Source organism: Melozone crissalis, unplaced genomic scaffold (genome assembly GCF_028551555.1).
Source record: "Melozone crissalis strain CALT ecotype California unplaced genomic scaffold, PUWL_Pcris_2 ptg000004l_1, whole genome shotgun sequence".
In the NCBI taxonomy this organism is placed as follows: Eukaryota; Metazoa; Chordata; class Aves; order Passeriformes; family Passerellidae; genus Melozone; species Melozone crissalis.
Window position 1 is genome coordinate 26,147,332 of NW_026535782.1, and position 12,591 is coordinate 26,159,922.

The 12,591-nt window shown below is 43.0% G+C and overlaps 1 protein-coding gene across 2 annotated transcripts in view; it reads right to left on the bottom strand.

Moving 5' to 3' along the window:
• The window catches only part of GRIP1 (glutamate receptor interacting protein 1), a 307,729-nt gene extending 303,785 nt beyond the window's left edge, over window positions 1-3,944 (bottom strand). For both annotated transcript variants that reach the window (XM_054270788.1, XM_054270762.1), the window contains exon 1: window positions 3,815-3,944. In XM_054270788.1, coding sequence (XP_054126763.1) covers window positions 3,815-3,869 — 55 coding nt within the window. In that variant the 5' untranslated portion in view covers window positions 3,870-3,944. The remainder of the gene's footprint in view (window positions 1-3,814) is intronic.
• Window positions 3,945-12,591: the final 8,647 nt, after the last annotated feature.

A 12,591-nucleotide genomic window follows, 5' to 3' on the forward strand; every position in this document is an offset into this window, starting at 1 on the left:
TTCTTTCCTCTAAAGGAGAGGACTTCTTGTGATAATTTTGGCAGTGAAAGCCAGAAGCAGCACAGCCACTGCAGAGTACTGCTCGATTACAGAGCAGGCAGCAGAATACCAGGAGCTGTGCTGCAGTACACACAGAAAAGCAGCTCTCCACTTCATATCTTAAATATGGCTTTAGTCACTGAAAACCAGCACAATATGATTTTTTTTAAGTTGACGTAAGTATCCCACATAATTTCCACAGTCAAGACATCTAAAAATACTTGTTGAAATACCACTGATTGCCACCCCTCAGAAGAGAATCTTCACCACCACAAAGCACTCTCACAAACATTAAACTCTACATGCAAATATACGCTCTGATGCTTGAAACATTATCCCAGGTTATTCTCCTTTACTCAGAGTATCAGTTGTTGCCAAGGTGAGCCAACAGCATTGACCACGTCTCTGCTACTTCATTTCAGCAAGACTGGCCAATTTCCATTAGCAAAATTCTGATTTTATCGAGTTTTTGGATAACCTCCATTTCAGCGCATGACTTGTAGGAACAACGATCACAGGCTGCGCTAAGGACTTTCTGCAGTAGATATTCAAGATAGAAGGGGGGCTCTGAAGCCAGGAAGGGACAAACAAGGGTACCAACACACTCAACTCCACTAGGAGCAAACTCAGTAGGTCTGCACAAGGTTATCACCATTTGCAATATCCCAAGAGCTCCTCACATCAAAACAATGCAGCTCCTTGGATAGTTTTTACGTGGATTCCTTGCACCAGCACATGCTGTGGCATGCACTGCAGTGTGGCAGCACTACCATCCAGTTCCTGACTCCCAAGATGAACTGGGCACCAAGGGAAATACAACAGCCTTGAAGTGCTCCCCAAAGCAATGCTGCATTGGTTTGGAGTGAGAAAAGAGTGTTGGTACCCAGTGAACCTTCTATGCTGCAGTGCCTTGAGGATACAGCCCCCACATCCTCTTTACCAAATCCACCCACCCCTCAAGCCTCACATCCTAGTGCCCACAACTTCCTTCCTTCCTCCCTTCCACTGCTGAGGACCTAAGGGCCCGATCAGCTCCCTAGAGGTGCATGCAGGAGACACAGAGCTCTGTAATATTTGAGGGGAAGAAGTCTGGTACAAACCACTCATAGCTCACCACAAGGAAATCTTTGCCTTCCCAGTTTTTCCAGCACCTCCAGAGCTGATTTTTTCCAGTTGAAATCTTCTGCTACAACCAGACTTGAAATTAAAGCTGTGCAGCACCTGTTTATTACGATAGAGAAGGGGGGTATGGACTGTGGATATAATAAAGCCAGCAGGAGAGGCTTCCCTGAAGGGGAAAGTCAGCAGGAGGCACAAGGATAAACTGGCATTACTTACCTGCTCACTTCTTTTTTGAAATCTTGTTTGGTTTGTGGTTGTAGGTACTTTTCTGGTTTGGATGGGTTGTTTTATCTCTTTTCATTTTGTAGTTTGTTTCACAAGTGATCACCACCAAAAAACTTCAGCACCAAATTAACTTAGCAGGTCTGTGTTGTTATACAGGAAAATTACTACTAGTCAGTCCTACCAGTGTTCATAGGGTTGAACAAAGACTAGCTTCTCTCACAGGAACAAAACACTGATTAAAACAATCAGATTACATGAACATAAAATCAAAGAAAATACACAAGCATTTAAATGTTTGCTATTCTTATCTTCAGTATGAGTGTTCTTATCCCATACACACAAGCATTTGGGATGGATATTTTATATCCTATATAAAGGCATACTTGTATATGCAACATAAATACAATTTATATTACTAAATATTTCATATTCAGTATTACTCCATATCTAAATCATAGAAAGCTATCAGCTACACTGTTAGTTTAAAATAACAGTATTTACATTCACAAAAGTCTTCTGATAGCACAATGTACATAAAACGTTCTACAGACTAACTGAATGGAAATATTTTCTAGAAACAGAAGAGGGGGATGTTAGCATAACTGGCTCTGAACCAGAATTTAACTGTATTTGTAATTGCCTTTTACTCAATGCCACACTAAACTCCTACATTAGCTAAAGATGCACCTTCATTTCATTACTGCACTAGCCGTTTTTCTGCCTAGCTTGAAAGCTTTATTTCATCTATTCTTCATACTCAAGAACTATTAAATTCAATACTGATTAAATATTTTGACCATTTAATATTTTTCCAAGTCTAAATCACGAAAGTTCCAGAGACTGGAATCGTGTTAAATTATTAGCTAAAACTTAAGCACTATACAATGCAACATACTTCAGAAGGCAATAATTTACTTTAGGCAGAGCAGAGATTTTTTTTTTCTTTACACAATTGAAATACAATAAAGAAAAGTATCAGTGGTAAGACTATTAACATGTAAATCTATTCGCCTTCATAATAAAGATGAAAGAGGTTAAACAGAGAAAGGAATAAACAAGAACTGTTAACAAATCAGTATTCTGACATTAAACCCATCAGGGCAAAACCACCACTTATTGTTTACTCTGAATAAAGACAAGTCCGCATGTTACAGCTCATGACACAACCTTTATGCAGAATAAAATGAGAAAATCTTTCCAGTTTCTGACACAGCCAGATTAGACCCTTTCTAAAGTTCCCTCATCTGTAAACGCATCTGATATATTTTGACAACTGTCCTCCATCCTATTTCTGTGATTCCTCTGCTACACAGATTTGTGACATAAAGAAATATGACCACAGATCTTAGTAATGATGTATTTACTGAGAGTAAAGCCTCAAAAGCTCGCTTTTCACAGCTGAAGCACCTTGCGCTTATTTCAGCAACTATTTTCATGATGTCATATGTTTGTGATGAACCTCCCATTAGGGACAGGATTTACTAGTCAGAAGGGCAGCAGTTCTGCAAAAGACCTCCACCTCCAAAGCAAGCGAACAAGACTTCTTCCACACAGTAATCAGAATCACCTCCCTCCTTCTGAATACTCAGAGAATTGTTGTTCCTAGCAGGAGAGCCAACACGGCAGCAACCAAACCCAAATGTCCTGCCTCGGGACTCCACATGCTACCACGGAACTGACCTGTAAATCAAAGACATAACTCGAAGGGCATACCTAAGACTAAATGGTGTCCCAACCTCTTCTGTCTTTGACGCACAGGCTGAAGAAGGTGCAAGGCACAGAACACTCACCCATGACAGAAGCCCTCTCTGAGGAAGGGCAAAGACACGTTTTTATTATAACAGATAGTTTTTCTTAAGAGCGACCAGAAACCCTCTCGGTTCCGACATCACCGACTCGTACGGCGGGGTTCGGGGACCCGAGGCCATCCCGGGACCGCTGCCGGGACTCGGGGCAGCTACTGCGGCCACTGCTCGCCGCCGAGGCGCGACCGTGCCGGATCACCGGCGCCCACCGGGAGGGACGGGATAGGTCCGGCAGCGGCCCGGGGCAAAGCCACACACGGAGAAGTTTCGCGAAGTCACTTCGGAGCCACCTTCCCACCCGTCCGGCTCACGCTCCCCCGGCTGTAGAAGCCCGGCCCGGGGCAGCGCGGGCGGCAGCACCGCGGAGGAAAGTAAAGTTGGCGCGGAGGCGGCGGGGGCCGGACCGGTGTGCCCCCCGGCCCGGTGCCGCCCCCCGCTGCAGCCGCGGCGCCGGAGCAAGATGGAAGGCGCGGGGCCGGCCGCCCGTCCCACCGCGGGGCGGCTGCGGCCGTGCCCGGCATGGGCTGCGGAGGGGGCACCCGGCGGCGCCGCAGACCCCGGCCCGCCCGCCCGCCTGCCTTCCCTCGCGGCGGGCGGCTGGCGCCCCGGGGCTCCACGCTCACCTCGCTCCGGCTCGGCTTGCAGGCAGATGGGGATGTTCTTCTTCCAGCCCGGCATGGCTCCACGCTCCCCGCTCAGCGCTGCTGCTGCGGCGGCGACGGGGGGCGGCTCATGGCAGGGCGAGGCGGCGGCGACCCGCGCTCAGGGGAAGTCGGCGGCTCCGGCGGGCAGCGGCGGAGGGGCGGCGGCCGCGCGGTGGGAGGGAGAGAGGGCGGGGGAGGGGAGGCGGCGGAGCTCCGCCAGCCGGGGGACAGGAGGGAGGCAGGCGGGGAAGGAAGGCGCGGGCTCGCCCCGGTTCAGCCGGGGACCGGAGAGGATGGGCGGGGGGATTGTGGGAGGCAGAGGAGGCGCGGAGCGGTGCCCGGCCCCGGCCCGGCCCTGGCGCCGCCGGCAGGTGGCCCGAGCCGGCGGCCGCACAATGGAGAGCGCGGGGCGGCCCCGCTCGGCACGGCGGGCCCAGGTGGGGCGGGCGGGGCGCGGCGCCTCTGGGCCGCCAGGTGCGGGCCGGGCAAGGGGCTGCCCCACGCCGCGGGGAGCGGGCCGGGGGCTGTGGCACCGGGGAAACTCCGCAGCCGTGCGAGGGTTGAGCTCCGGCCCCCGCGTGGCCAGCGGCGCGGCCATCCCGGCGGTGCCTCGCCTCGCAGCGTGACAGGGGCTCGCCCCTTTCCCTCCGCAATTCCTCACTGGCCAGTTTCCCTGCACCCAGGCGTGCGAAAGCTGGGCTATAAGGAGTTAAAACAGAGGCTAGCTCCCACCAAGGGCAGGAACAGCCCCCGACCACATAAACCCGAATTTGCACCATAAAGAGTCCAGGACCCGGTTGTGGCAGGTCAAATTTCTGTCAGTATTGCAGGCAGTTCCTTACGACCTTTTGACTGAAAGGCCTTAAATCTCACCACTAAAATTACTTCTGACACAGCCATGTCCTAACAGGAAACTAATGCTGTGAGGATTAAATATTCCTTTTATTTTTTACAGAAAAGAAATTTAAAGTGGCAGGTTTGAATGTCATTTGAAAATAGTGATAGCAATACAGCTGGAGCTTTTTAATTTTCTCAGGCACTTCTGCGTGCACTCCTATAGGAGCTTCATCCTGCCTACCAATTATGTTGTGATCATTTTTATATTGTCTGTAACATCCTCACATTTATAGAAATTATGTAATTTTATGTAATCAAACTACTCCACATGAACCCTTTACTCAGAGGAAAGTGTGAAGGGTTTAATTTGTGCTGTAAATTTCATGACGGTTTCCTGACACAGCATTCTTCTGTGTTGACTTTGTGCCAGCATGCCAAGCAGAAAGTGTCTTGGTGCTCATGAAAACCCCTTGTTTAAAATCCCATTGATGAAAGCTGCAGCTCCTGGCTTTTCCTTGATTGCACTTGGGCTGCAGTCCTGTCATCAGCAATACTGCAGGATCGCTGAGCAGTACCAGTGATCCAAACACAGTGGGCATATTCTGGATTTCGGTTGAATTAAGAGTATGCAATGACAAGTTCTTTTTGTTGACAACACTCTTGCACCTGTGAGAGGATAGTTGATACTTGATCTAGAACAAAACCCAGCAATGTGCAGTTAACAAAACAGAAACATTTTACCAAGTTACAAGTATCAGACTGGATTTATGTCAGCTTTGAATCATGTCACTATTGGTATTTTTGTTTCCTTATTGGGGACACTTAATTTGGATTCCCTGCATATTTGAAACCCAATCTTGGCTCTTTTCTTTTAGAAGAGACCTATTTATGCTAATATTCTCCTTCCTTTCATAATCCTTTTACTTAAATAATGTTGGGAGGGGGGTGTTATTGGTATTTCTAAAGAAAAATGTGAGTGTGCATGTGAATTTCAAAGCATTATAAAATAAAGATTTCCAGTTAGATTCTTTGCTCACAGGGTAAAACTTCCACAATATGCCTTTGGGGTGTTCAGGCAGACAAAACTGAGAGGGAAAAGACTCTGCAGCTATTCAGCCCAGCAGGCACCAATACAAGGAGCAGGTGCAGAAAACTGTCCCAAGAGTTCCTGGAGAATACACAGCCAGGAACAGGTTTAAAGGCAATAGAGTGTATAGAAATACAACTACTTTAAAAATAAAATTACTTTGGCATTTACGTCTGCCGTTTCTTAAAAGACACCTGGACTTCCAAGTGCCATGGAATGAAATAAAACTTCAGATGATTATGTCATCCATCTCCTAAATCTTACATACTACCTCTGATACCCGCCTTTTACTCCTGATGTTTCCATTACAAATGATAAAAATATAAACATTGAGCCTTAACGTTGTAGTTCTGATCCTCCAGTTGATTTTTTTTTGCCAGCACTGCAAAATTGCAGGTCAGAGGAATAAAGAAGTGGATTGCCCTACTCTTCAGTCCACAGTAAGCCATTTTCTAGCTATTTTTTATGGCGTCATCATTTTGAATGTAAGAATTCCTTAGGACTGAATGTGGGATTTTTCAGGATCCTGCAGGAGTCAGAAAATCCCAGCTGCTGGTTTGGATTTACTCCAGAAATATGTTTCAAAATGAGGGATAAGTCCTACTTTTTCAAAATATCACTGGCTTCTCAGGAACAAATATACTACACATTAAATAGTTGACAACATTTGCATCATTAAATGGAATATGTATGCTTCTCTCTGTCTTATGCAGTACTTTACAAATAAATCCTTTAAGGCAATGACAGTCTATAATTCCATGATTCTTTGCCACAGGAGAAGCTTGCATGGCTGCCTGGCTTAAGTTAATTTAATTGCTTTCTCTAACTCACATGAGCTGTTTTACACTGAACAACTGCTTCTGCATATCCCAATGCTACTAATGGAAGAAAGCAGCCACCTGATTTAGATGTGCATTTTATGGTGAATATATCACACAGGTAGCTATAAACTTCCTGACAGTTCTCTACTGCCTACAGGTTTTTTCCCCAGAGAATTTTAAATTAATCAAATCTTGATTTTTCAAGAAAGCACCCTTTATTCTTACTTGATACTGCAACATGCAGGTTATCTGGAGCATGTATGACTCTAGAATTAATCAAAAGCAAAAGAAGTATCATCAAGGAAAGGTTTTATTCTGTGAGCATTCTAAAGAAGAGATTAATTTTTTTTAAATTTCCTGTTCTTATGTATTTCCTAAAAGGAAGAAATATGAAGATGATCAGGCAGAGGGTTCAGTTGCTGGAGGAATATAATGTTTCTCAGTAAATGGAGATTTACACCATAAATTACCTCTAAGCTACAAGAAATGCCTTAGCTTTTAGGTCTACTAAACTTTTAGGGTTTTTTTTAATTTTTTTTTTTTTTTTTTGCTAAAGAACTGACATGTTTACATAGACATTTTTGACTACAAGGAGCTTTAGAAGGTATGAAGGAAAATCTCTTCTGCAAATGAAAGTCAAAAATCACCTAAAATAACTTTTATAATATTAAGATGTTGCAACTTCTATGGGTTTCTGGATCAGAACTTCCATATCATTCTGATAAAAATACTTGAGCGTTGTTGTTGATGGCTCTGTAGTATTTGGCTGTGCCATCTGGGGAGAAGGGTAGATTCTGATTCTTTTAGGTGCACGCCTGAGGCTGTGTTACTGTATTCTTCCTAAGTGTTACATAAATGTGTGCAAGTCACATACAAATGTGATTTCATTAAAAAACTGATACCAATCCTGTCAGAACTGAGCACTAGGCAGACCAGAGATGAACTCCATACAGCATCTTCTCTGCCCACTGCTCTTCTATTTTATCATTCTATGTTTTCCTTTTATTTAAAAAGTGTCTTATCTTGAAAGCTATTGTCACATTGCTGAACATCAGGTCAAAAAGTTCACAGATGAGACATAATGAGTATACCAACAATTGATTTTTTTTTTTTTTAGACATAGTTTTGGAATTTTCTTAACAAATGTTAAGAAAAAATAGTTGGACATCCTGCCACAGAGTGGTAGGCAGTCATTGTCAGCCTCCATGGGGAATATCCATCTTAGGCCAGTGCAGGAGACATGGTCCCTTTGGCTTGCCCTGTTTATGAATGCCTTACAGTGGCTAAGTGGGAGATTTCAGCAGAAGAGGATGATGTCTGAGCCTGTCTGTGGAAATGGGCCCATCAAGAAGTTAAAACCCAACTTGGGAAGTTACTTGGTCTGTCAGTTCCAAAAAGATTTAGGAATCAGACAAAATATGAGCACAATTAGTTTAGGGAAGCTGGCCACAGCCTTCAAATAAGCAAAAGGGGAAGGTGGGAGTTTTATGGACTGTGTTTGCATGTTCAGGAACCTGCAATCCACCTGCTGTCCATGTTATGTACCTGTGTGACTTGGGATTTAGCCATCTGATGTTTTAAGGGGGCAGGAAGATTTTCGCTATTTCCCTTTAAAGAAAACATTTTTAAGGTTTTGCCTCAGATCCTTGAACTACAGCAAACAAGCTCAGAGTTAGCAGATGTAGATTCTTGGTAATGACAGCATCCTTGTGCCAAACACACACAAATCCCACTAGACAGCAGACTTCTTGGGACCACCTTCTTGCCTTTTCCTCTTTCTGTAACTTGCACCAAGACAAAGAGACACCATTTCCCTGTGTGCTAATCCTTTAAGCTCTGAAGAGATATAGATATCCAAGATGAAAATTTTGGGGGTTGTGCACTGCTGAAATAAAATACTCTAATTAGTGCTTATAACTGTTTTGTTTGCACAAAAATGAGTTGTGTAAATCAGCTGCAAAGGGCTACAAAATTACCAATGTAATGAAAAAAGAAAATTATGCAAATATTTAATACCCTGACTTATATTTGCCTTTTTGTGCTGATATTGAATTATAAATAAAATAGAGCATTAACTGATCACAACCCTCTCTACAGTCCTACTTAGGAGCACCAAGCTCCATGATAGCCATCACTCAGGGCTCTGCTACCTGCCTGAAGGAAGGCTCCACAATTCTGCTTAATTTCTGGGGTCAGCATAGAAAGGACTTTTATTTAAATGCTTGGTTCTCAACATAGTCAAGCTGAGTTGTATGGGAAAGAGATAAAGCCTGCAGCAGAATAGGAGTGTAGTTTTGGGAACAACTCAGGGTGTCAAAAGCTCAGGATCAGCCTGCAGAGAAGAATGGGCCATGAAGCATCCTGGCATTAGGAATGCTTACGGAAAAGACTGAAGAAAACCTGGAGGAAACAAATCCAGCCCTGTTAACTGCCATTCATAGTATTTCTACTGCAAGCATTATGGACAATGATTTCTGATTTCATTGTGACTAATGAGATTGTTATTACAGGAAACTGCCTGTAGTGAAATGGTTTTGCCTCAGATTTGAGAACAGTTCACATGTTACCTTTTTCTCTCTCAGTCTTTCATGATCCAAGGCAGATTTCATGGAGGGACAGAGGAAAATGAGAGAGAGAGCAGAGAAATAACTGACAATCTTTCTTTAAAAAGTCAAGGCTGGCAGGTAACCTGTGTGGTCAACTTAAAAAGCTATTTTTCCTGGGGTGCTGGTTTTGCCTGGTCCCAGCATGCTGCCTGGGTGAGGGCACAGGGGGGCCAGTTAGAGGGTGCCAGTTTTGCATTCAGCTCTCATGCTCCTTGTTCAGCAGCCTCTCAGGGTTCACCTTGGGGTCTCTGGAAGACACAGTACTAGAGAACAGCCCATGCAAAACAATCTCTACTTGGCCCCTCAAATTCCCAAGGTGCTTACACTTTCTTCAGGTGCCTTTCCTGCATATTTCATTGTGATGCTAGTCTGTGTTGAATTCTGGTGAATGTATTTACTTACTTTTTCTGGCAAGCAACCTGCAGCCATGAATACTATTAATGACACTCAGTGCACTTTGGGAAGTCCATTATCAGAAAGCCAGCTGCTATTTCAGGCACATTAGTTATACCCATTATCCACACACAGGCCATATGATTGATTGTCTCATGAATCCTCACAAGCCCAGGAGTAATGGCAGGCCAGTGCTGACCCAGTCATGAACTTAGAGCTGTGAGGGGTAACCACCCCTATTGTGCAACTGTTTCCACTTCAGGGCAGAAGTGTCCCATTTCTGGTGGCCTAGGGCAAGCTCCTGAAATCTATCTGCCTCCAGGGATGGAGGATCTGGAGACACTGCCTGTCATCAGTGTTCCACACTGATACGGTCCTGCCCCTCCTGAATCCATCTTACAGCTGAAGAGTTAATGTGTCCAAGATCCAGCATTTCACAGAACACCTGCCTGTTGTACAAATGCTTGGCAAGCATAAAGGAAAGCTGGAATGAACAGCAGCAAGGTGGAAGGAAGGAAAACAACCAGTGTGCAACCTCAAGTAAGAGCTCAGTTAAAACCATCAATGTTTTACAGGGACAAAAATTATGGACTTAGTGTTACGTGGCAACCTAAGAAATACCTGAGGGTTCTGAGATGCTACAGGCCCCATCACCCCAAGCATCAAATCTTCCTAACTGTAGGGTAGGGGAGGAGTAGCCCCCAAAAGCAATGAGCAAAGTCTGCACTGTGGGTGTCAGAGCCTTGATGTTGTCAGAAGCGGATTAATTGGAACATGAAAGCACACAGCAACGTAGGTGTGCTCCAGCTGCCTTTCAAGAGTGGGACCTCAGCTGCCCAAATGCATTTACAATTTCCAGGTTTTGCCCTATATCTTAAAGAAAAGGCTTTTATTTTCTATCTGCTTTGACAAACAGCCATAAAGCTGATACTCAGTTAGTGTGCCTATCAGAAAAATATTGGTCACGCTTTCATTTTTTGAAATGTAGATTAAATTTAGTCTTTTAAGGAAAGTCAGTATCATTAATGCAAATTTATGTGAATAACTCTATTATCTGTATCTCCTACAATACACAGAACATGGAGCTGATCAGAGGGAAGTTTTTTAAAGGTACTTGAGATAATGTAATGATCTTAAAGAATGTGTTTGTAAGCCTTGCACCAGAAAAGGAAGAAAACCTGCAATTATACTTTCCAACAGGAAAAAACTGTTACAGAAATTGTTTAAAACATTGAAAAACATCGAGATTAGAGAGTCGTAATAAGTATTTTATCATGAATTTCCTACAAAGAAGACAGTCTTTAGTATCAATTCCTTGTCCTATTGAATGCTTACAGCCCTGATTCAGAGGAGGATGCACATATGACAAACTGTAACTTTAATGGTATGGTTACTTCCCCTAAGGAAGTGAAAGGAGCTTCCCTGGATCAAGCAATCCAGCAGGGTCTGTGCAAATCAATACATACAGTAGCATGTATAGATTCATACTCTCGCTTTGAAACAAATAGGGGAAGGAGTGGTACAGAATTAACTGGTATGAAATATCTGTATGTCTGTTATGTACGTTCCTCCTGTGGCAAGGTGTAGTTTCTTGATAATGAGCACAATCCAATTATAAATCTTTTTGTTGTCCATCAGCCATTAGCACATATATTGCCTTAACCATCCTGCATAAAGCAGTGGTACTTCAGAGCTAAAACTAGCAGTATATTTCAGCTTAACTGTAAAGTCTCAGTACTACTAGGTAGTAGAGTAGTAGGGTTTTCTCAGACTTAAAAAAATTTTAAAAAGGTCAAAACAGTTTCCTTTTTTATATTAAGTCGTTGCACCTTTTTATATCTGTACATTGTCCTGTTCCCTTATAAATATATGCAAGTTGAATAAATATTTATAATAATCAGTTGGTAATCAGAATTTGAGTAGAACAATTTATTTTTTAATAAAATACCCATTAAGGTCCTGTGTATTGCTTATGTAGGCAAAAGACTTGCATGCACTTTTTTCATTAAATTTTTTTGACTGATTTACTTGCTGATCAGACTACTCTAAAAAGGAATGTAGGATTTCTCCAACAGAATTAAGTCTCTTATTTTGACCAAGGTAAGAAATCATCCAAATGCACTCAGAAAGTACCTGTTGTGGAATCCACTACATTTTACTTCCAGTGCTCTTCAAATATACTAGCAATAATGACAGCAGCAACAATTAATTGTGGTACATTTGTTAATAGTTACATTTAAGGATCTTTAATGTCCTTTTCCTTAGCCCTGTCTTGGGCAATAAAATGTTCAGCTGTTAATATCAAGAATTTGTACATTCAGTTATTCAATCCGCTTTGCACTCATGCACTGGAAAAAATTGGACCATTGATTGCCCCTGTTATGATACAATTATTTTTAGCTTACTTCTTGATTTTTAAATATGTACTGGGAATGCTAATTTTGCTACTTACCCTCTACTTGCCATCCCCCTTCCAAAAAACCTACAACACGTATTGTACATACTTTATATTTGCCTTTATCTTATAGTTTTAGGTGCCTCTTCATAATGAATAGCAATCAGTATGGTAATTTCCATTTGCATAGAGAATCCAAAGCAGATCACAAACCATTGGTATAGCTGTTTATAGTTAATAAAAGTTTAAAATACTGAATTTTACATTTAAGGGGAATAAATTGAAACTGCCATTTTTTTCTTAAATGAAGGATGGCAAAACAAATTTAGAACTAAAAGCAGCTGTTGCCATGACAGAGTCTAAATATTTAGGGGGAAAATACCATGAACATTAAAATAGCAGCATGTTTTTGAAAATCTTGAACTGTTGGAGCACAAACTTGATCATTTCTTTTAATGGAGACCAAATCCTGGAAGTTTTCTCTGCAAAAGAGCAGAAGAATGCTTCCCAGCCTGCTGCTGAACAGAGCCTTCCATGCTGGAGACCCTATTAAGAGTTGGACTAGAAAATTAAGAAAAGTGAGATAATGATAATTGAGTAACAGATGTCTGTCAGAG